The sequence below is a fragment of the Sturnira hondurensis genome, unplaced genomic scaffold (assembly GCF_014824575.4).
Source record: "Sturnira hondurensis isolate 20B ecotype Veracruz unplaced genomic scaffold, ASM1482457v3 Scaffold0004136, whole genome shotgun sequence".
Taxonomy (NCBI): domain Eukaryota; kingdom Metazoa; phylum Chordata; class Mammalia; order Chiroptera; family Phyllostomidae; genus Sturnira; species Sturnira hondurensis.
In genome coordinates this window covers 56026478-56051080 of record NW_028076767.1, presented here as the reverse complement: position 1 = coordinate 56051080, position 24603 = coordinate 56026478, and the positions used below count along the sequence as shown (strand labels likewise).

Below are 24603 nucleotides of genomic sequence, written 5' to 3'. Positions count from 1 at the left end.
TCAAAAATTCAGCCTTCTAAACTTCCAATCATTTCCACGGTCTCTCATCTAATCTTTAAGATTTTGACATGGCATAAAATAAGACGCAGCTTTTCAAAAACACTTGAAATAATCCGTTCATTTGTTCATCATGGCATCGAAAGTTCCAGCTCTCTAAACTCACTTTTTTTCTGTTCTTCCTTAGTAAAAATAATTCTTTGCTGCTATTTTCTGACTTAAGACTAAATTCTCATACATATTTCTGCCTTTGCTCTTTTCCTTCTCCTTTTCATTGCTACAGATCAGATTGCTAAGATTTCTGAAGCCTGACACAAGAATCGTTTCGTACTCAGTCCTGCTGCCTACTGCTTGTCAGGCATCCATCATCTCAAAATGAATATGTAGGAATGTAATTCACAGTCCTGGCAGAACAAATTTTTTAAAGACTCTAACTGATTTACAACATTTTACCAAATTGCTCGAAATATACTCTGACAAGAAAAAATCCTCAATACTAAAACATAATTATAGAAAAGCAAAAAAAAAAAAAACACCTTTCATTCTTTAAATATCTGGAAAAAGTCCAAGATGAAACAAATACTAATTTTTTTGTCTGTTCTAAATATAAGATACTAGTTTGCACTTGGCTCTTTGAGGTGGAGTGAGAAAGGAGATGTGATACAGAGTCAGCCAAGGTAACTGGCCTTGGTTAGGGTGTGGCTCAGGTAGTTGAACACTGTCCTTCAAAGTGAAATGTGGCCTGTTTGATTCCTAATCAGGGCATATGCCTGGGTTATGGGTTCAACCCCTGGTCAAGGCACATGAAAAAGGCAACTGATCAATGTTTCTCTCCCATCCTTCTCCCTCCCTCCCCCTCTCTCTAAAAATAATAAATAAAATGTTTTTTTTAAATCTCAGTTACTGGAATTTCATTGAAAAATAAAATATAACATATTAAAATAAAATATAAACAACATATTTTATTATTTTTAAAGAATAATAAAATATAGTTAAATGTTATCATTTTATAACATAAAATACACTGAAGCAATAAAAACCCATTGTATTAAGGTGCACACTGGATTAGTGCCACTTTTTTCATGAGAAAGGAAATTGTTGTGGATATGAAAGGAATCTCACACCCTAATTTTTTTTCTTGAGCCCTTGCTATCTCAGGTGGAAAACTAGGGAAATGCAAAGTCAATTTAATAAACAAATAGTACAGTTTAGAAACCACATATGGACATTGCCACGCGTGTTTTGTGGTTGTTCAATATCAGTCTGCATTACAATTGGAATTTGGAGAAGCCATGACATAAACATCCTTAAAATATGTGCCTTTTTTCCTGTTGAAGAATAAACTGGAAAGGAAGAGGAGCATAAGAGGAACGTGGAAGAAAATAAGGGGATAAAGAAGCAGAAGGAAAGCAGCAGGAGGAGAAGGTGGAGGTTCTTCCTAAGTTATATGAAGACTTTCAGAGGGAGAAAGATGAATATAATTTGACTTCAAATTTTTAAATTAAATTTATTGGACCAACTTTTATTAACTTTATAAGTCATATCTTTCTGCCAACTGCCTCTTCAAGTTATCCACAACAAAGTTTATTTAGAATCACATTTTAAAAATATGATTAGAGTTAAGAACATCCTTAACACAATCCCATTCTTCTGCTTCATTTTATAGACAAGGCACTTGGGTAGAATCAGGGTATTTGATTTTTTCAAGAACACACAAGAAATTATTCTAAATAAACCAAAGAGGAAAAAATTGATTCCAAAACAAAATTATTCTGAACAAAGCAGGGGAATGGTCCTTGAGATGAGCTTGCCAATAATTTACAACAGAATATTTAGAAAAGATATATTGTCTGCCCTTGAGTGTTCAACCCCATCCATGTGAAAACACTCAAACTGAAGGACTAAGACTGTTCTTTTATTAAAATTGTCACAGGAGTCTCTCTCTTCCTGGTCCTTGAGTTTCTTAACTAGAAGAACTAGAGCTTAACTGGTTGGTACAAATCAAACTTCCCCCATTGAGTTTATTTCATGTAGAAACAATTTAAATATGAGAAATAGCTTTGGAGTTCAGAAAGCCCCAATCTTAGTTATTCATAGGTTGTGAGTAACTGAAGAAGACTCAGAGAAGAAAACAGGAGGAAGCCAAGGATCAAGTGATGGGGTTTGGCTAGAGCCTGAGGACTGATCCGACAGGGGTCTTTTTATGAAGAAAGGGCATGACTGACTTCGTCAGATGTCCAGACAAGAACAACCTGATTATGATTCTTCAGGTGCCTCCTTGAGGCGGTGCTATCCGGAAAGGAAAGGCCATTCAACATTAGCACGTATTGTCAAGAGAATTTGTGGGGTGCCTTTTCTGAAGTTTTACAAAGTTAGGCAAGGCAGCAGGGAAAGAGGGTTGGATGAAGTGCAGTGACCATGTATAAGAACTGAGCATATGAGAACTTAGTATTATCAAGCATCCCTCTAGCCCTAACAAGTCACACAAAGAACCAAGAATGTGGGGGAAAAAATCATATTTTCTTAAGTAAAAAGGAGATGCAAAGCAATTGTCTTAATTCTTCTCTCCAGATTGGTAGGAGAGAACACAGTTTATATCCACAGGGGCTGGAAGATACTATAAAAATTTATCCGTTGGTGGGGTCACAGTTTCTGCCAGAGTAACCTAGTTGTCGTTGACTCAGTTTTAATCTGGGTGGATGTGGTGAGAATGGCTGATGTTGCTTAACAGCATTTTAGAGTTGATGTTAAATTTAGAAAATTCACAAAAAGATTCTTATCTAGAGAGGAGTGGAAAACATTGTTACACATGATGAAAGAGTCAGACAGAGAGACAAAGGTGGGAAACGGTCCCCTTCCTGCCACATATTTCATCTGTGAACAAAGCTCCCACTGGCTTCAAAGGAAGATCTGTACCCAAAAGACATAGTTAAGTGCACTGGGGACCGAAAAGCAGGTCCATTATGAATAACATTACCCCCAAAATGTGTATATTACCTGAAGGCAGCAATGGAAAAATGACACGCTATTCAAAACTGGAAACAGGATAACTAAGTATTGCTACAGGTGCAAAGAGAATCAGTCGTGAATGCTACGACTTTTAATACAAGAGATGAACACTTTGAAACAACAAATCACAAGAAGAGTTTTTAAAATATAGCAGTTTTATGACTTCCATATACAATTTTCTATGACCCTAATTCTTAGACTAGCCTACCCATTAGTTGGATCTTGTTAGCATATGTGAAGATGAAAAGACAAATTGATGGTCTCACTTCTCATAAACATACCATGCAATAGACCTTACCTCTAGAAAAATATGAAGAAAATAGAGGCATAAAGTATATAAATCAGATACTTAAAATGTTCTCACGTGGAACCTAATCAACAAAACAAACAAGCAATCAAAATATAACCAGAGACACTGAAATAAAAAAGAAAATGTCACCAACCAGGGAGCAGATAACAGAGGGAAAATGCAGAAGGGTTGTCAAGAAGCATGCATAAAGGACACATGGGCAGAGCCACTGGGGAGTAGGATTGAGGGTGGGAGGTGGGGATGAATAGGGTGAGGGGTAGAAGTGGGGGAAATGGAGACAACTGTACCTGAACAACAATTTAAAAAAGGAAAAGAAGAAAGACTTTTCCAATTTTGTGTAAATTTATCATTTTAAATTTTAATTTAAAAGTATGGGAAATATTAGTGCTCTCATTCATTGAAAATGAGTCATAAATATGTTTTGACTATTTCATTTATTGCCCTTGAAAATCAAAAGAAAAAATAAAGGCAGCAAAGCCAATCAACTATTTGATTAAAAAATTTTCTCATGTCAACACATTGGGTAAACAACCATTGGCATTACTACATATGTGGCATTTATGTCTACACGAGTTGTTAGAGTTGATAAGGTCTAATACACAAGAGTAATCACTGTGCCTCCAATTTTTAAGGAAAGAGTCCTGATGTCCTTTGACAATTTTAACCCTTAAATAGAATTTCATCTCTTAAATATCCTTTAATAAATCACACTTTTTTACTTAGAAAATACATCAGAGTAATTAGACATTTTCACCACACAAGCTTTACAAACTTTATATACAGAAAAACTTGAGTTCATGGTCTAAATTAAATTTAACTTCTTCCCAGAGAGAATCTGAAAAATCAAATTCAAAACATCAACCTTTACCAAAGACCTACTACATATCTGGCTCTAGGCTAAGGGAAAGAAATGTTGAAGTTATTAAAACCTCATGTCTGTTCAAGTCTAGTAAAAGGCCAACATGCCCACTTCCACAGAATGGAAGACAGAAATGGCACAAAACACTTCAAGAAGATAGAACACAGAGATTGATTTCTTTTTGAGATTGGGGTAAGAGTCGCCATTGAAGGAAGAAGACAAATATACAGGATCAGTATAATTTGAACAGATATCGCAGCCACAGAAGAATGAACATCACCCATGTGAATGAGAGTATAAGGAGAGACATCAGTAGGAGAAAACACAGAGAAAACTGATCAGAGATTGATAAAATCCTGGCATTTCAGGAGTAGGCTGCTTACTGAAATAATAGGTAACTACCAAGCACCTTACTGGGCCTGGTTCAAAGGGATGAATGCATGCTCATAGGAGGAGATTTAACTTTGGGTGGGAGACACACAATGCAATATACAGATGGTGTATCATGTAATTGTATACTTGAAGCCTGTATAATTTTGTTAACCAATGTCACCCCAAATAAGTTTAATAAAAGTAAACTTAAATTTAAAAAATAATCAAAAGGTAGTCACTAATTATTTTAGCAGAGACATAAGTTAATTAAATGAAAATTTTAGGGAAGTTGACTGGACAGTGGATTATAAGATAACTGTAGGGGAGAGAGTTAACACCCAGTTCAACTAATGCCATAATCGTAGACAATAAAGGCTTAAAATAAAGCAATGTCAGTGGGGGATAAGAGAGGGAAAGACTAAAAGTCAGAAACACTGGATCAGCAATTGGATTTTGTGACTAGTAGGTGTAAGGAGAACTGGGAGAGGGAGTTGATGATGTCCTTCGTCAACAGGAAGGTCAACAGGAAGGATGAAGATGTCACAGGTAGTGATGGCAAAAAGCTATTTCACTACCACGGCTGAAGTCAAGCTCCAGAAAACAGTGTTCAAACTCTGAGGTCCAAAAATTAAATCACATTGGAAAATCTTATCTCACACTACAGAAGCCTTTTGCTATGACAGGTCAATAAATCCCAAGATTCTGTAGCTTTCCAAAAACAACAATTGAGAAAGTCACACTAAATGTACTCCTTGAACTCAACTAGGTAATTGTCTGACAATCCCTTCAGACCAATGTCCAGTAAAAGAATCTGACCTCAGCACCAAAGGCTGTCATGAAATTCATGTTTCAGCTGCTTCCTCTTCCTCTATTTGACAACCCCCAATGGTTACTGTGATGTCATACTTTACCAGTGAATCTTATCAGAAGGGGAAGCATGTGGACAGTGATGAGTATACAGCTAGAAGTTGGCCTTTGATATCCTATTTAAAAGTAATGATTTAAAACAGTTTAAATGTTAAAAATAATATAAACTAAATTAAGGGGAAAATGGATTCAAGCAACACTATGAATACCCACTTGGATGGAGAATTCAGTACAGGCAATATGACAGAGAGCTCTTATAGGCAGCCAGAAATATTTAGCCAAAGATATTGACCCTGTTTCTTTGATAGAAGTTTTCCAAATACTTAAATCTGAGCACACAAGTTCTTTTAAAATTGTACCTCTGGTTCTAAGTCCTGTAAACATATCATCAGTGAACCTTAATGATTGTTTGCCCTAACTCTATCAAGGGCAAAATGGAAAGAAAAGCAGAGCCCATGGAGTTGAATGCCCCAGTTAAAACTGCTGTGACGGAAGGGAGACCAAGAGTGTGTGGATTGACGGTGTTCGCACCCATGCTGCAGGGGACGAAGTGGGGGTGTGATGGAGATTATTCCCAGGCTAGTAGGATTCCCAGGCTGATCCAGGGTTATCAGATTGAAGTGATGCAGAGCCACATGAGTACGTGTGTTGTAACTGATGCCTAGTGAGCCGAGGAGGTTGAGAACTGACCGAGGAAACCAAGTGAGGAAGTATGAAGATCAATACAAGGGAGAACACAGAGAAACAAAAAAAAAGGGACAAGATATAAAAGGAATGGATTCTGAAATGAATTTTGTGAACAGGCCCTTAATTCTGTCTCCACCTTTCTCTTATTCATAGCTCTTTGCTTTGCTTTGTGTTCTTCAATACAAACCTCAGCTGGTACTACAGCCCTGGTCTCAACACCAGAGAATCAATATCAAAACTACCAGTTTTTCAGGCCATGCTTTTATAGGCACCTATAAAATTCATTCCCATAAAAGCTAAGCACAAACAAGGTTCAGCCTTCACACTCCACCCTCATCATTTCTACCCAGAGCATCACCTTCGTAATAATTTAACCACTGCCAAACATGCAGTAAAGGTATTGGAGCGATTCAGGTGAGCTTCCCCAGAAAGGGAAGGACTTGACACACTGACTGTGGTTCTTAGAAGGTGCAGCACAATGCACCTGCTAACCTGAAACTCAGCATGGTACCAGCCCATTTCCCCTTCACAATCAAAACGGCACTTCTCAGAAACCTCTTGGACAAAGAAGAAAGCTCAAGGCATCTGCTAGCTACCCCAGGGGAATTATTTTAGAAATACTATTTTTAGTCACCCCCAGCAATTGTTCCCAGTGTGATTTTACACCTGGATCTTGTTTTTGAATTAACGGGCAACGTCGTCCCAAGCATGAGCCACTACCTTCCCTCCCTTATTAGCCCAACTCAGCAAATAGCTCCCTCCACCTAATCCTGATTCAACAATTTAACTTCCTGGACATTAATTGAGCATTTACTGCATGTGAAGCTATGAGATAAAGGTCTAGCGATTTTCAACTGGTGCACTGCAAGTATTTTTAACACATGCAATACTAGATTATTTCATCAGGGGCACTGACCTCTTTTCCCTTAGATTATCAAATAAAACATGACAACAGCCAACTCAATAATAGTTATCCAGTGTGAACGAATCAAAATTATCCCTATTTTTGTCAGACCAGCAAAAAATATATTTTATATTATATATTTATACTTACATTATATAATAAAATATATATTATAACATATAATATATATTATATAGAGTTTGAGTAAATAGTATATGTGCCATAGGATGAGAAAGGTTGAAAATCCTGGTTTAGATAGTAGAGGGCTGAGCCTAAGATAATAAAATACTTGTGACAAATAGTATTTTCCACAGATGGCCTCATCAATATAGCCCCACCCACACACTCGTCTTAACAATGTGATTTTCGAGAATTAGGATATACCTTCTTCCCCTGAGTCTCAGTAAGTCTGTGACCTCTGCAGAAATAATATTATGTGACATCCAAGGGTAAGTTCTAGAAGGCAGTAGAGCTTCTGCCCAGTATCATTAGGATGCCTGGAACCCAGCCACATGTTCTGAGGAAGCCAAGCAGCTCCATGGAAAGACCAGGCATCGGTGTTCTGGCCTCTGTCCCACTCAAGGTCCTAGCTGAGAGTAGCACCAAGCACCTCACATGGGAGCAACTGAGCCTTCAGACGCTGCCAGCCGCAGCCTCTGAAACACCAACTGGTGCTGAGTGGAACAAAGAGGAGATGTCCCCACTGAGCCCTGCCCAAACTGCAGATCTTTGAGCAAAATACATTTCCTCATTAGTTTAAGCCACTAAGTCTTGGGATCATTTGTTACTTAATAACAAATAACCAGAACAGTATAGATAGCAAGACCTCAGAGAGCTTATAGTCAATTCAAGGAAATGAGCATGCTCTCAAATGACTATAATGCATCAAGGTACGACACAAATTCCTTAAGAGATCCACAAACTAAGATAAACATGTATTCAATATATAGACACACATATATACACTGTTTATACATAGACAATTTCTAAATATATTAAAATGTTATACTAGTTACACCTCTGTGGAGTAGTCCTTGAGTTTAAAGGAAGAAGACTTCTTTTGGTCTCTTTCTTGATATGTTTTAATCCTTACACGATCCATATACTTCTATAACTTCAAAATCAGTTTAAATTTCTTTTTTTTAAATATTTTATTTATTTATTTTTAGAGAGAGGGGAAGGGAAGGAGAAACAGAGGGAGAGAAGCATCCATGTGTGGTTGCCTCTCATGCTTCCCCTGCTGGGGACCTGGCCGGCAACCCAGGCATGTGCCCTGACTGGGAATCAAACCAGTGAACCTTTGCTTCACAGGCCCGTGCTCAATCCACTGAGCTACACCAGCCAGGGCTAAATTTCTAAAAATAATTATAAAATAAGAAAGAAAGAGCTAAAAAAAAAAACTGCTGCAGGCACCACATGAGGGTGTTTCATGGGGGCGGTATGAACCAAATGATGGACAATACCTGCGTTTTCTCCCTCTGTGCCTATTTTCGTAGCTATATAAACACAGTACCAACCTCATGAGGTTTCTGTGAAAGCTAAAGTGCTGTAGAAGTACTTGACAAATGCTAAGCACACAATAAATGTTAATTAAAATGTCTAAGAACCCCCAAGCTGCTGAGCACTGGCATGGCATGAGGCAGAGGTGGACTGTTGCTTTAGGATGAGAGACATTCTTTGTTCTTCCTCCATTAAAGGATTAAAAGGAACCAGCATTTTTAGGTGAAGTTGCAAGAGACGGCAAACGCCATCTTTGACAGCATTGTGAAAACTTCTGCAAATACCAGACTGACTTACATTTTCCAAAATGTTACAAGACCACTACATTAAAACCTTCCCACCCACTTCCTCATTCTGCTTCCCCTTCATGACTTTCATTGGGTGTGGCAGTGGTCTGCCTATTACAGATGACTGCCAGCCATAGGAGGCATTGCTCAATTATGTCAAAGTAAGACTGATCTTTCCATTTGTTCTCACATATAGTTTCCTCATTCAAATTATGTAGAAGGGGGCACATCATTCGAAAGATGGGGTGGGGTTGTCTTCCCCAAAGTGCCTCCTAATCTAAAAGGTTGGTAAAACATGACCTAGTTCTAGAGGTATGAAGGGGTGGCATGGTCTAAAGGAAATGGATAAGGTGAGATTGCACATGGGATTCGTGATGCGAGAGCATAACCATAATATTTTCAGAACTGACACTAAACTGGCTTAAGTTTTGTGTATTTCAGTGTAATGGCGTCATCATTCCACGGGCAAAGTCAAATGAGCAAGGAGCAGTTCCTCTCTGACTCAGGGACTTCTGTTTTTTCCTGTTTGGTTCCATTCACTCAGGTATCTTAGAGACACGTGAAATATCATTTCAGCTCCTTAAAGGTGGTATACTTGATTTTTTTTCTTACAAACCAGGTGTTTCACCTCATCAAAGTTTCTGGCATTTAAGGAGAAATTTTATAGCTCCATTTCCTTTCTTTAACTTAGAGATCTCAAATCTAAGCGAACTCTCTCTGCTCACAGTGAATTAGACAACAACAACAAAAAGTAAAAGCTTTCCAAGCACAAGAGAAATCATGCTAAATGTGGTCAAGAGCTAACTTGCTGAATTTCACTAAAATTTAGCCACTTTAAATCCCTCTGGGTATGAACTGGGTGAGAGTAAATAAACAAAGAGATTGACTAAATAACAAAACTCACTGATTCCATCACTATGTAGTGAATATAAACAAATGTGCATGTGAATTGTAACGAATATAAAGTGTGGTCTGTACAAATTGCATACTCAAAATTCTCCCTGGTACACTGGGCAGAAAAGTATAGGGACATGAAGCATTCCTAATTAGCTCTATAAGAAGTTTTTGAAGGGGAAAATTTTATCTACAAAGATTTCGTGACAACACTTAACTGGGAGTTCTGAAAGCCGATTCAAGCCACCAGAAAAAAATGTACACACGACTTGTATCATGCAGCAGTCAGCCCCAGCCTTCCTCCAGACTATGTTTCGTTTTTTTTCCATTGTCCCTGCCTAGAGCAATGATCAGTAAAAGAAAGTGGAAGGCCCTGTTCAGACAACAATGAGCCGATGATTCTCTCTGATATCATGTAGTAGCCGTTTATCGCAAGCCTTTAGCAAAAGGGTTGCTTCAACAAGAAGGCTACTCAGTATAAGATGAATAAGGTCTGAGGACATAGTGTATAACATGTGACTATAACTGGTAACACTGTATCGTATAACTGAAATTTGCCAGTAGGGTAGAGCTTATATGTTCTCACTGAAAACAAAAAGAGAGGTAAATATGTGAGGTGATGGATGTGTTATATCAATGAGGGGGATACTTTCACAAAGTATACATGTATCAATTCATAACATTATACACTTTAAATATCTTACAACTTTATTTGTCAATCATATCTTAATAAAGCTGAATAAAAGACAAAGTCCACTGAGGTTGACATTGCCTTATTTCAAAACAAGAAATAGAACCCCACAACCCCACGACTCAGGGCTAAATACACCTTGTATGCTCAGCCTCTTAGGCCGTACCTCTTTTTCCACCACTACAAGTGCCTCTTCAGTGATCTTGAACTGACTGGACATCTGCTGTAACTAACTCTACGTGTAGAGTTAGCCTACACTTCCTTATCAATCTGCCAGAGCACCCTAAATATGTGCGAAGGCATGCATGCTCACACACACGCCTTACCTAGCATGGAGAATAAACATTTCACTTTGCTTTGTATTATTTATTATTTTATGTATTCTTATAAATTTAAATTTTTTATCAAAAATAGTTTTTTTTAAAAATAATCAAACTTTTGAGCAAGCATCAGTATATTTGCTGATGTTAATGCTGATCCGATAATCTAAGCACCTCTCTCTCTTCCCCCCAAAGGGATAGTTTCAACTACAGTATTTCAGATCATTTTCTTTCTTCTTTTCTTTTTCGGCTGATTAATGGCTCTAAGCCCATAACAACTAATACTCATCAGACAGTACAAACCAAATCAAAACAAAGCAAAACAAAAGAGAAAACTAATGCCTAGTGACACTGCAGCCTCGGGATGAAGTATTCAGTGCCCCTGCCTGGTTGCTGACTGTGGAGTCTGGCAGACGGGGTTTCTTCTACATGGGACTCACGTGCCATCAGGAAGATCCTAAAATATATATATTGATACCTTAGTACACAACGTGATGGTATTTGGATATGAGGCCTTCGGGAGGTAATCAAGTCATAAAGGCGAAGCCATGCGGAGAGATATTTTATATCGGTTTCAGGTGTATGCATAGTGGTTAGACAATCACATAGTTTACAAAGTGTTTCGCCCAATATTTCCCCCAGTGACCCAGCTGGCACCAAACTAAGTTATAATATTATTGACTATATTCCCTATGCTGTGCTTTACATCCTCGTTACTATTTTGTAAGTACAAATCTGTACTTCTTGGTCTCTTCACCTTTTTCACCTATTTTCCCAATGCTCACCCCCTCTGGCAACCATCTATGAGTTTGTTTCTGTTTTGTTTGTTTGTTTGTTTATATTGTTCTTCAAACTCCACATATAAGTGAAATCATGTGGTATTTGTCTTTCTCTCACTGACTTATTTTGCCTAGCACAATACTCTCCAGGTCCATCCACGCTGTAACAAATTATCAGATTTCATAATTTAATTTTTAATGCATTCCATACCCTGAGAATAATATTCAATGATCCAAACAAAGTTTCTTAAACTCTACGAACCTCAGTAAACTCACCTGTAAAATGCAGATAACATGTTTGTTTGCTCAGAGTTGTTTTACAGATCAAAAAAAAAAAATGCCTGGGACAGCGCCTAGAATATGGCCTCCCTCCAAAATAAGCATTAGTAGTAGTGGTAAGAGGAGGAGGAGGACGGGACGTGGTGGTAGTAGAAGTTGTAGCAACAAAAGTGGTGGGCAGTAAAGAGGCAACAATAGTAGTTACGGCAGCAGTAAAAGTACCTGTCGTAGAACAACCACAAACAGTAGTGGTAGCAGTAGTAGTAGTAGTAGTGGTGGTAATAGCAGTAGCAGTGATACTAGAAGTAGTAGCCATAGCAGTAGAAGTAGGGACAGTACTGGTAGAACCATGTCGTAACTGGCTCTCTCTTTTCTGTATTTCCAATAGAAGGTAAGCCCCCTAAGGGCAGTGTCTCCTTCCTCTTTTTCACTTATATCCCTAGCACCTAACTGAGTGCCTGGCATGGTTGGTGCTCCCTCTCTATTTGCTAAATGAATGAGTGAATGCTGGAGGTAGAAGCAATGGTGGCAAGGTTTGCAGTAGAGGTTCATAGCAACAGGGACCCCAAGAGGGAACAGAAGGGCTCATGGGACAAAGAGTAAAACCCCAGGTTGATACAGCTCCACACTTCTAAAGAGACTGGGGAAGTCCAGGGGCATTTGAGCCTACCTGTGGACCTTCCAATTTCAAATTAGAGTTCACAATTCTGGTTGTGACTTTTATATTTATAAAGCAGCAAACTCATAGCCGTACTCCTAGTGGGTATGTACCCATTGAAAGATGAACTGGCCCAAGTGACAAGATGTTCCTGTAAATAGGAACAACAACATTTGCATTTGAAAATTTGGCACTTGGGGACTAGTACGTGGTGGCAGCCAAAACTGCCTTCAGGGAGAAAGTGGAGATGGGAGACGAAAGGTGAGAGTGGAGGAGTGTGAATCCATATGCATCATCTTCTTGGCTCAGCAGAGCAGCAAAGCAGCAACACAATGTATATGCCATGATGATTAAAGCCCTGGGACTCAGTGACACCGTGCTTTGTGGATCCAACAACCAGAATCACATCTCCTGGGCAGATGGAGAACCCCATGGAATCTCAGTGAGACGGAGAGGGAAAGAACATGCTCCTCTCTGCCTAAAACAGTTCAGTGATGACTCAATGGAAAATACAGCTTTAATTACTTTGTTTCTGCTCAAGTGCATTAGACATAAAACATTATGTTCATATTTTAACCAAAATACATCGATACCTCTCAGAAAGGAAGGAAAGAAAACTGTGGTTTTCTACCATGCTTCACTGACTGCTAGAATGTGGGATTAGGTGGAGGAAGGCAGGCTAGTAGTGCCAGGGAGGTCAGGAAGACAGCCCAGAGTAATGGGAAAGGAGCGAAAGCGTAATCTTGATGGTGTGGACAGGGATCCAGTAAGCTGAGGTGAGTCATGAAAGGGCCTGACTCTGGAACAGTTTAACTACAAACAAGAGGTTCCCATGTGAACTGAAAGCGTGGGGAAATGGATTCTCCTGGCCATGGAGCAGAGCCTATAGGCTAGAGATAAATGCATCCAACTTCCTAGGGGAGAAAAGCATTTAAAGAAAATAATTTGAGCTTCAAACTCCTCTAAGACATTTTAGGAAGTCCAATTCAAATGAAGGGAGGAAGAATTGAAAACTTCTGTATGTTCAGACTATAGAAAAACACAAGCAACAGCTAATTAATAAATTACATTTACTTTTGCTGCTGCTTCCCCTACTCCTCAAAACTGATACTGTAGCACTCATTGGAAAGTTCACAGACTTAAACAAAATAAGGAGAAAATGCTAGAGACTGAATTCCAAGACCATTCCTTTGAAAACATCTTACTTAACCAGACATTTTACAGGTGAAGCTGAACATCTGTGTGACATCTCTAAAAAGGTGGGTTTGGGCATAGAACTGGTTTCTTTCAGAAAAACACTGGCTCTTATCAACATTTCCCAGTATCTTTTCCCACATGTAGTAAGAAGCAAAGTCTGTCCTTTTAATTCTTCTATTGACTCTAATGCTTTGAAGGGGCCATTCAAGAGCATTCATTGTTTTAATACTTTAATTTGCTTTCAGCTCCACCTGGCTTTGCCATCATTTCAGGTATAAGATCATACCCTTGTGCTCCTCACCATTTTCAATGATCCAACTTTTTAGTTTCCATTTTGCCCATTGTATCCTTTCTTTTATTTTTATTTGATATACATTTTTCCAATTATTATCTATTTGTTTTAGGCAGTTTATAAAATATAGAGAACCCTCCACCACCAATAGCCATTGTGAACATTTGCCATGACCTTTCTGATCATTTTTTGTTATTAAAATTTTAAGTAGATGAAACAATTATGCTTAAGTTACTATGTACCCTCTACTATACCAGTTAAACTGATACCTAATAACCATTTTATGTTTTCACTGAGAATTACTCACATGACTTTAATTGTGATGTGATAGTCCATCCTATAGCCTGTACCATCTTTTCTAGTTATTGGCAAGTAATACAATTTTATTAAATATTAAGTTGTTTCTAACATTTCATTATTAGAAATAATGGTGTAGTAAATATTGAACATAGATCTTTATCCATGTTTTCTTAGAATCCATCCTTGTATAAAAAATATTTTTAGTTTGAAACAAATGGCTGCTTTTAAGGCTGTTGGTGGACATTGCTAAATTATTTGCAGAAAGGTTGTACAAGAAATCACTGATCTTGCAGAACTCGTAACAATCTTTATTATTACCAGTTAAAATGTTTGCTAATAAATACGTGCTCTGTGTGAAATGTTACCTTATTTTTGTTTTGATTTGAATTTTTGAAAACTTGTCTTTCGCATATTATAAAAGAGGATATTTTCATATTTTGTTACAAATTTCTTTTTCCTTTATTCTGATTTTTACATACATATATTTTTTAAAATCACCTTTTTATCTTTGAAAACTACTTTATTTTTTCACAATTTCTTAAATGTGTTAGTTGTTATCTTTTCATTTTGTTTCTGACATACAGAATTTTTTATTTTATCCATCAATCTTTTCCTCTGTGATTTCATTAATTGTTTTTAAATTTAGAAATTACTTTTCCATCTGGAGATCAGATAAATATTCATCTATATTTCTTGCAAGTTATTTTGGTTTAACTATTTATATTTAACCCTTTAATCTAGTTGGAGCAAAATGGGTAATTATTTTCATGGGGGGCAATTCACTAATCTGAATTTTTTTTATCTGAAAAATAAATTTCCCTTAATACTATTATAAAATTACCACCCTCTGTCTCATTGATTTGTGGTGTATCGTTTATCTTATTAAACTTTTCTATAAGCTAGTTTCTTTTTTTTTAAATATTTTATTTATTTATCTTAGAGGGGAAAGGAAGGAGAGAGAGAGAGAGAGAAATATCAATGTATGGTTGCCTCTCGTGCGTCCCCCGCCAGGAACCAGGAACTGGCCTGCAACCCAGGCATGTGCCCTGACTCGGAATCGAACCACAACCGTGTGGTTCGCAGCCCGCGCTCAATCCACTGAGCTACACCAGCCAGGGCTCTATAAGCTAGTTTCTATTGCCAGTTTATTTCTTTTTATTACAATAGCTCTGATTTTCAACTACTACTGTGTTGTTCTTACTATTGTGGCTCTTTGCAACCTAGTAGAACGATTAAGAATTCTGTCCTGGAATGAGAGCACATGTTTTCAGATTTCAAATCTACTCCTTACTAGCTTTCTAACAATGGGCTAGTTAGTTATGGCCTCTCTGTGACTCAGTTTTCTTATCTTGGAAATGGGCATACTAATATTACTTTCATCATGAGATTGTTATGAAGGTTAAATTGATTAATTAAACAAAGAGCTTAGAAGAGTGCTCAGCCTGTAGAAACTACCACAGAAGAGTTAACTAATTATTATTATTTTTGTTGTCATTATTCTGTCAGTAGGGTAAGTCCTTTAACCTAATCTTTCAAGATTTTCATAAATATTTTATTGTTTTTCTTTCAGGAAATCTTCATTTTCAATCTTCTGATCCAAAGTCAGACGCCTTATCCATTAGGCCACGCGGCCAACCAGGAAATCATTCTCAAATGAAACTAGTTTACTTTTTCTGGTGATAAAAAGTACATGTCAACTATAAGAACATTTTGCAGAAAATGCATAAAGATAATTTAAAATTTCCTATAACCCGTTGTCAACATGAGAAACATTCAAACCTGTAGAGAATTTTTGTGAGTTTATTTGAGCCAAACTGACGACAATTACCACCGGGAAGCTAAACCTCAACCAGTTGAGTTAATGATCTGAAAAATGTCAGTTCAGCCACTTACTTTATACATTACAATCAAAAGAGGAGATATAAGTGAGTTCCATGAAACCCACTGGTGATATATTAGGGAGGCAGGAGGAAGCAAGAGTGAGAAAACCTTAGGGATTGGATAAAAGGTAAAATAGTAGACATGTACTTCTTTTACATAGGTGAGTATAAGATAGTTAATAGTGAACAATTAACAGAACAATAACCATGAAGGGGTTTGGGGCTCCTCCTGGTGCGGTGCCCTTGCTTTGAGGGATCCTGAAAAAAGAAACTGGACATTCCAAAGAGGTGTGTTACCTTTGTGTGGACACAAGAAGACAACAGACAGGCTCAGTTAAGGTAAAGACTGGCCTTTGTTAAGGAAAAATACAGGCCTAGGACATGACTACCTGCCATGAACTGCTTTTAGTTAGAAAGTTTTCGTTTCAGACCATCCTGTGTGGTTACTTTCCATCTCTTTGAGTTTGTGAGGCTGCCACTCAGGCCTCCCTTCGGCCTGTCAGGTTTCCAATGTGGCCCTGTTTGCCCACACCATCACCCAGAGATACATGTTCTTAACACTTGGGTAGAGAGTTACCCAACATTAACTCTTTGTTGGTTGTGCAAAACCTCTTACTTTGATAGGTAGGTAGTCTGAGAGACCAAGGCCCAGAATGGGTGTTTGTGGCTCAATGTGAAAAAATAACATAATAGACAAATGTCAGTTTTACTCAAGTAGCTAAATTTCTCAGAACTCTACCATGTCTTACTTAACTTGCCAGCTTCAATTACATCTCTCTCTGTTTCTTAGACCTGGTCTCAAGACGAACTGAAGTTGTGAACACAGAAAAGAGTGTTCTAAGAAAACAGATCACAACTTCGGGGGACTGCTGTTTTTTAGGTAGTAATGAGTCACTGCAGAGTTACATCATTCACAACAGTAACTGTGGTGCAGAGTTCTGTGCAGCCCGAGGGAGCTCCATTAGCAAGGAGAAGGCTTCCAGGAAGAGGCTGCTGCCTAGTCATCTCAGAATCGGTATCTACCCGTATAAGATACAGACAAGAGATAGAAGACTGAACAGCACCTATCATTTGCCAGGAAATCCCTGTCCGAGGGATGGAGTCCTATAACAAAACATTACTCAGACCCATACAAAAGTGAAGTCATCTGTTATCCATTTAGAAAGCAGTTCTCTATTTTGGCTACATTTGACTTTTTATAATATTCATAGTACAAATTAATTTCTAATAGACTTTATTTTTTAGAGCAGTTTTCGGTTCACAGCACAATGGAACAAAGGGCTGAGTTTTCATACCCTTCTTGCTCCCACACGCGAACGGCCTCCCCTACCACCAACGTTTCACACCAGTGGGTGTTTTATAATTGACACACCATCACCACTCAAGTCCATGGTTTGTGTTAGGGCTCACTTTTGCTGTTGTAGGTTCTATGGGTTTTGACAAGCATATTATGACATGTATGGACCATCGTCACATCATACAGACTAGTTTCACTGCACTGAAAATTGTACTCCACCTACTCACCCCTCCCGCTTCCTAACCCTTGGCAACCGCCGTTCTTTTCATAGTCGCTGCAGTTGTGCCTTTTCCCGGACGCCATGACATTGCAATCGTACAGTATGAAGATTTTTCAAATTGATTTCTTTCACTTACTAGTATGCATTTTAGGTTCTTTCATGTCTTTTCACGGCTTGAGAGCTCATTTATTTTTAGTGCTGAATAATATTCCATCGTTTGGAGGCTCCACAATGTATCTCTTCACCTACTGAAGGACACCTTGGTTGCCTTCAAGTTCTGGCAAATATATTTTTGGCAACAGTCTTTTATCAGATATGTCTTTGCAAGTATTTTCCCTCAGTCTGTGGCTTGTCTTCTCATTATCTCAATAGTCTATTATGTGCAAGTTGTCCTGCAAACCTCGAATTGCACGTTACGGCTCCAAGACTGGGATAAAGAAGCTACAGAACTAACAACTGGAGCCGCCGTTTCTTTCAAGACTTACTAAGGGACAGGGGCGAGGCTCTGCTGCTCTCAACTGTCACCCAGCCTGTGCTCTTCCCTACCCTGGTGGAGTCTAAGGGGAAGGGCACTGGGAAACCAGGAACGCTAGGGGGCAGCCTTGGTGAGGGTAGGAGGGAGTGGTGCTGCAGGTTTTTCTTCCACTCCCCAAAGACATGCCCGTCACCACCAAGCCAAGTACAGGGGCTGCCAAGATCGCCTTCCTTAAAGCCAAGATTGGTACCTACAAGACAAGAACACCACCTTTTCTTTTCCAGCTTCAACCTCTTCATACACAGTAGCCTTAACAGTCCACACCCTCTATACCTATCTGAACTGAGGAGAAAAAAACAGACGTGGAAAAGAGGCCGCAACCCTGGGTGGGGCAACCCGCAAACTGAGTCCTCGGGCCGAGTGAACTCAGGTCAGGTGGTTCAGTTCGGGTTTTCCTGCTGCATTCCTCGACTGAGGCCAGAGGGCTGGCTGCCGAGTGAGCAGACCAAGTGTAGGACGCTGGGGATGTTCTGTGGATGAGATCTTTCTGGGCTGGGTCTCTCATATTAATGACTGTGCCTGGGGAATACCCCAGGGTACTGAGAACACAGACCTCAGCCTGCCAGTCACGTGACCCAGGAAAGAGTCAAAATCTTACACAGAGGAAGGACTATTATATGTGAGAAACCTGTCCTTATTGCTCCTTTCTCCCTGCCCCAATCTCCCCGGAAAGTAATAGCCTAGAAGAGGGAGAGAAAGATATACATACCATATACCCCAGAAACATTACCACGCCCTTATCCTTCTGATCCCAAAGTCCTATATCTGACCTAGGATGCTAGATAAGATAGTTTAAAATAAATTGAAATTGAGTTATCATAACACAGAGTTAGTTGTGCTTTTGTTTTTGTTTTTCTATAGGGAAAAAAATCTAGCCCAAAGATTATTGTATATATTTATGGAAAAGGGAAATTTGACAAAGCTTAAGTATTTTGGAGAAGAAAAAAATGTTACTTTCATGCATAAGTCCCAGGCAAGTGTAGACTAGTCAATAAACTCACTACTCAAAGTAAACAAAATGGCATGATATCACTGCTGGGAAAAAGTGCTCCACTAAAACGGTCACCAGTGAAAAGTGAAGGAGGAGGACACGATGCACTGTATTTGGATCAACAGTGTAGAAGACCCTGTGTCAAAGAGCAGACTATACAAGAGTCCTACGGACGCCCTCAGCACAGCAGATGGGTGGGACCTTAAAGGAGGAAAAACTTGGGCTTTGGAATGAGAAAGGCCTGGATTCAAACCCCGACTCTGCAGTTTGCTACCTCTGTGACCTCTCAGAATCCTCCTGGAAAAGGGCCACAGTGATGTCTCTTAACAAGGTTAGTATAAGGATTACCAATGAAATGTGGCCTTTGGGGCTGTTGGTTTTTTAAGCTATTTGTTGGGAAGCAGGACTCGGAGGGAACCTTTAACCCTACCCTTTTCCTGCCCCAGAGATTCAGATAGAAGAGCCTGCTCCAGCAAGGGGGAACTTAGGCTGTTTGCCTCAGCTTAATTTGAATTAGGTATGGGAAAAAGAAAAGCTTCAGCCCTGACTGGTGTGGCTCAATTACTTGGGTGTCATCCTGCAAAGCAAAGGATTGCTGGTTCGATTCCTAGTCAGGGCATGTGCCTGGGTTGCGGGCGGGTTCAGTCCCTGGTTGGGATGAGTAGGAGAGGCAACCGATTGATGTTTCTCTCTCACATCAACGTTCCTCTCCCTCTCTTCCTCCCTCCCTTGCCCTTTCTCTAAAAATAAATATTAAAACCTTTTAAAAAAATGCAATCTGCCCTGGCTGGTGTAGCTCAGTGGATTGAGCGCAAGCCAGCGAACCAGAGGATCGAGGTTTGATTCCCAGTCAGGGCACATGCTGGCCAGTTCCCAGCAGGGGGCGCACAGAAGGCAACCATACATTGATGTTTCTCTCCCTCTCTCCTTTCCCCCTAAAGATAAATGAATGAATAAAATCCTTATTGAAAAGTCAGCTTTAACTCCCACATGGTTAGGAAGATCACAACTGCCCCCACCCAGAGAGAAGGAAGGCAGGAGGGCCTCCTGCAGCCTTCTCCTTTAAAAATAAAATAAAATAAAATAAAATCTCTTCAGATTAAAAATAATAATAATCAAAATAAGAAGGAAGACTTCAGGCAAGTGCCTATTAGCTAGATGCCCTCCATTTCCCATTGCTTCTGAGTTGCCTAGCAAGGGTTTTCCTGCATATATGTCCCAATTTGCCAGTTCTCAGGTCTGAAATAAAACTCCATTCCACCCCACCATTCTCCTTTGCCCAAAACATCTCATATACCCAATATTACCTCATTATCTTTGGAATTTTTAAGCCTATGTGAATTTTCCATGTGCAATAATTAAAACCAATATTTTCCTGTTATTCTGTCTCTGTTAATTTGATGATTAGTCCAGCCAGAAGAATTTAGAAGGTAGAAGGAAAACCATTGATATTTTTAGCCCCTACCAGATTATAGGTGCTTAAAAGATGGTGGTTACTATTATCAACATATTTTTTTACCATTTATTTAACATTACCATCTATTGTCATGGTTATAGATGAATTGACAACATTGGTAAAAACATAGTTAAGTTGAAATTGGGGCTTATAAAAAATCACAACACTGAAACATTCATAGCTCAGGTTAAACAAAATTCTTCGTAACAGTTGGCATTTGGCCTAGCTTAGGTATCCTAGTTTAATGACGACTTCCCAGGTGAGGAAAACCTAAGAGGGCTGGGATTCAGCCTGCTTTCCATACTTTACCACAGTGCATCAGGACTGGAAGATGGCTTAGGAAAGCAGAGCTCAAAGAAACAAAGTGATTTGCCTGAGCCGGTCTGATCCCACCTCTTCCCCACTCACTTCCCCACTCACATTCCCGCATCTATACACTTGGGGGCTCTTTCCGTTGCAGCAGTTAAGTGCCACTCCACTTCATCTTTGTCTCTTTTTTTTTTTTTTTACTTTTTTTTAATTTATTTATTTTTAGAGGGGAAGGGAAGGAGAGAGGGAGAGAAATATCAGTGTATGGTTGCCTCTGCCGGAAACACACAATGTACTGTNCTGGAAGATGGCTTAGGAAAGCAGAGCTCAAAGAAACAAAGTGATTTGCCTGAGCCGGTCTGATCCCACCTCTTCCCCACTCACATTCCCGCATCTATACACTTGGGGGCTCTTTCCATTGCAGCAGTTAAGTGCCACTCCACTTCATCTTTGTCTCTTAAGGAAGGCAGCTAAGGTGTCAGTCCTATTTCCTCTGCTCATCTTGGAAGAGCACATGGCAATAGCCCCGTGCAAATCAGCCAGCTGATCCAGTACAACCCGACATTGCACCGAATTACCAGACAAGGATTTCATTTAATTACAGTCTATTTGAATCGTGGTCCCTATTGCCTTCCTCCCTTGACCATTTTTCTCTCGTTCCATGTAGGGTGGGTGGCAGATATTGCTAGTAGGCAGCCAGATAGATATTAATGAAAGAGAAGGGAGCCAGACAGATAATTAAACTGGATTAACTAGGGAGGGGCAGCCTCACAGATACTCAAGGGAATAACCGAACCCTCTCCCAGAGGAACGCTAATCCTTGAGTTGGCAAGAAGGACCAACCGGCTTTCCAATCTCCCCTGGGAAACAGCCAGCCTTTCCCCAGATTTCCAGGAAGAACAGGAGAGGGGGGGATAAACAGTGAGGGGGGAATTCCTCTGCAGAGACCTGCAGAGTAGAAGCCAAGGTGGTGCGGGGAGAGGGCCTTTTACTACGAGGCATGCGCAGTGGAAGCCAAAACGGTGGCTTTAAGGCGAGGAGGGAAACTTGGGGAAAAGATAAGATAGGATAAGGGCACCTGCCCGGGAAGATCCAGGAAGGAGCTAGATAGGGGAAGGGCTCACACACAGGCCTGCAGAAAACCAGGAAAGAGATTGAGGAGCTTTAAAGAAAGACTGCTCTCTCCCAAGCCCAGGGAAATAGAATCAAAGCTCAACAAAGGCCCGCCTGGGTAGCACCGGCGCTTGCTCACTCGCCAGCAGCGGCACAGGCCAGGTGGCATGGGAACGGAGACAGAGCTGGGCTACTGGAGCCTCGGATGCCGGGCTAATGGGCCGGCAGTTCTACATCCTGGTTCTCCTTCTGCGCTTGCCGGGACGAGTGTGGGTCTGCAGCCTCGAAGCTGGACTTCTTCCACAGTGAGACAGAGCTGAGCCACCTGGTTATGGATGAGACATTGCGCATGGTGTGCCTGGGGGCAGTCCTTTGTTTTTCCTTCAGTAAATCTTGCCACTATACCTCAAACCCTCCTGTGTGAATCCCTAAAATGCATTTCCTGCGACACTGTGGAAGAATCCTATCCCCTCCAGCAACAATGTGAACAAATCGCCAAATTTGATACATTCTACTGTATTCTACAAATAGTATTAAATACTATTTGGGAATCAATTATAATTCCAATTAAGTATACCATCTGGGTTATTCATTATCCCGGGCATGTTTCCCATCCTCATGTCGATTCACCTTCCAGTCTAAGACCTACCTTCAGACACTGGCCCTGGGCCCCCATATCTAAAAACCGACCTCCTGGTTAGTCACTCCTTGTCTCTGTCTGCCCCAAACCGTTCTACTGGGGGCCTTACAGGGGCTTATCACGGACATTTCCTTTTGTGCCCCAGCTTGAGTTAACATTCACTAAGTGCTTTATTATACACCGCTCTGCTAAGTGCTTTGCATGCATTATTTTCATAAGTCCTATGAGGTAGGCAATAAGGTTCTCCTCTTCTGAAAAGGAGGAACTTGAATCTCAGAGAAGAGAAGCACTTGGTACAAAGCCACAGGGAATTCAAACCCCGGTCTGGGTGACAGGCACTGCCTCTCCATCGAAGCTTCTCTGAGTCTCAGAGCCAGGCTCCTGGTGGATTCTGAGCCTACAGTCCTCTAATGAGATAAACAAGCTGGAGAAACACCACACATTTTTTTCCCCAAAAGTGAGGTCTTCCAACACCTGTAGCTTTTACAAAATAAAGATTCCCAGGGACACCCCCATCTCCTGAATCAGAATCACTGGAGGTAAGACCCAGGAGACAGTCCTCAAGTGCTTTGCCTGCTTCAAAGTCTGAGAACCACCGCCTGTTTTGTTTTGTTTTTAACTTCTTTGACACAAGTGTCCTTTCATAAAGCTTTTCTGGAAACAATGCCCTGACCCCTGGTGGTCTAACCCAAAACTGAGACTCTGCCAGGACGAGAATTTGAGAAAAGACTCTGTGATCCGCTCACAGCTTGCCTCCGGCAGCAGATTATTTGATTAAGCTTCAGCAGTCTCTGGCCGAGCTCTGATCGCCATGTTCAGGCCAATCTCACAGAAAGCGCATCTGCTGAACTTTTTTGGTAGCAGCTACAAAAAAAAAATGCCTTTCCAATCAATCAATATTTATCAATTGTCTATTAGCAGGTGATGCAGAGCTGGAAGGACGTGATTCCTGTTCTTAGAAAGATTAGTATAGGTACGGATAAAAAAATTGTTACACATCCACACACGTGTGTGCACACACACAGAATAAATTTCCATGAGCTGTCTTACCTGTCTCTAGCAGAATATCATGTCTGAGCCTTAGTGCAGAAACCATTTAAACTCCACTTGTCACCAACTCCCTCTTTTTTCCTTTTTACTAAGAACCTTAACTTTCTTGACCAGTCTCTTCCCCTTTCTCCTTGCAATGCTATCACACTCCTGTATTTATTGGACCTTTCTGGTTATTATCAGAAATTGTCTGGATGTCACAAACTTGGCATCTGACATGATAGAAGACACGCCCATTATCAAATCCCCTGACCATATATATAAGAAAAAATGGCAGAGTTCTAGTACCAAGAATAACTGCAATAAAAACACGAGTGGAAGCCCTGAACATGTGGGGGGAGAGCCCTAAGAGCCAAACAGCTTACTTACGAAACACTTAAATAAAGTATTCCCAGCAATAATTTTCTTACTATTTTATTCATCATAATGTATGACACTATATTAAAACTTCACATCCTCCACTCTCCCACATCAAAGAAAATAACAACACATAACGAGAATCACCCCGCACATTGCAAACCCACACTTACCATAGACTAACTTTGGATGACAAATCGCCAGCAACGACTCCTAGTCACCAAACCAGAGCATGTGAGGTGTCGCTGCTTCTGTCCTCGATGAATCTACAGGCCCCGCAATGCAACAGGACACGACCTTCTGAGAAGGAAATTCGATCTCACTTTAAATCAGGCTGCCCTCTTCCTCTTTCCTGGAGGGGGCTCCCATGTGTTTAGTGCAGGAGGGCATGGACAAACTGTCTGGTACCAAACACCCTGCAAATAAAAGAGAAAAACCAGCAAAAATTCAATAGTGCCTATGTGATTCACAAGCTCTATCCAAATGGAAAATCAGGGTTCTCCATTCTGTAATGAATCAAGTGGAAAAACACACTATTTTTTATTTGGAGCCA

General features: G+C 40.0%; 1 protein-coding gene across 1 annotated transcript in view; it reads right to left on the bottom strand.

Annotated features, from left to right (window-relative positions):
• Positions 1-24393, bottom strand: part of CYTIP (cytohesin 1 interacting protein) — a 61952-nt gene extending 37559 nt beyond the window's left edge. Inside the window, exon 1 of the mRNA XM_037044675.1 lies at positions 24224-24393. Within this exon, the coding sequence (XP_036900570.1) occupies positions 24224-24226 (3 nt within the window). The 5' untranslated portion in view covers positions 24227-24393. The remainder of the gene's footprint in view (positions 1-24223) is intronic.
• Positions 24394-24603: the final 210 nt, after the last annotated feature.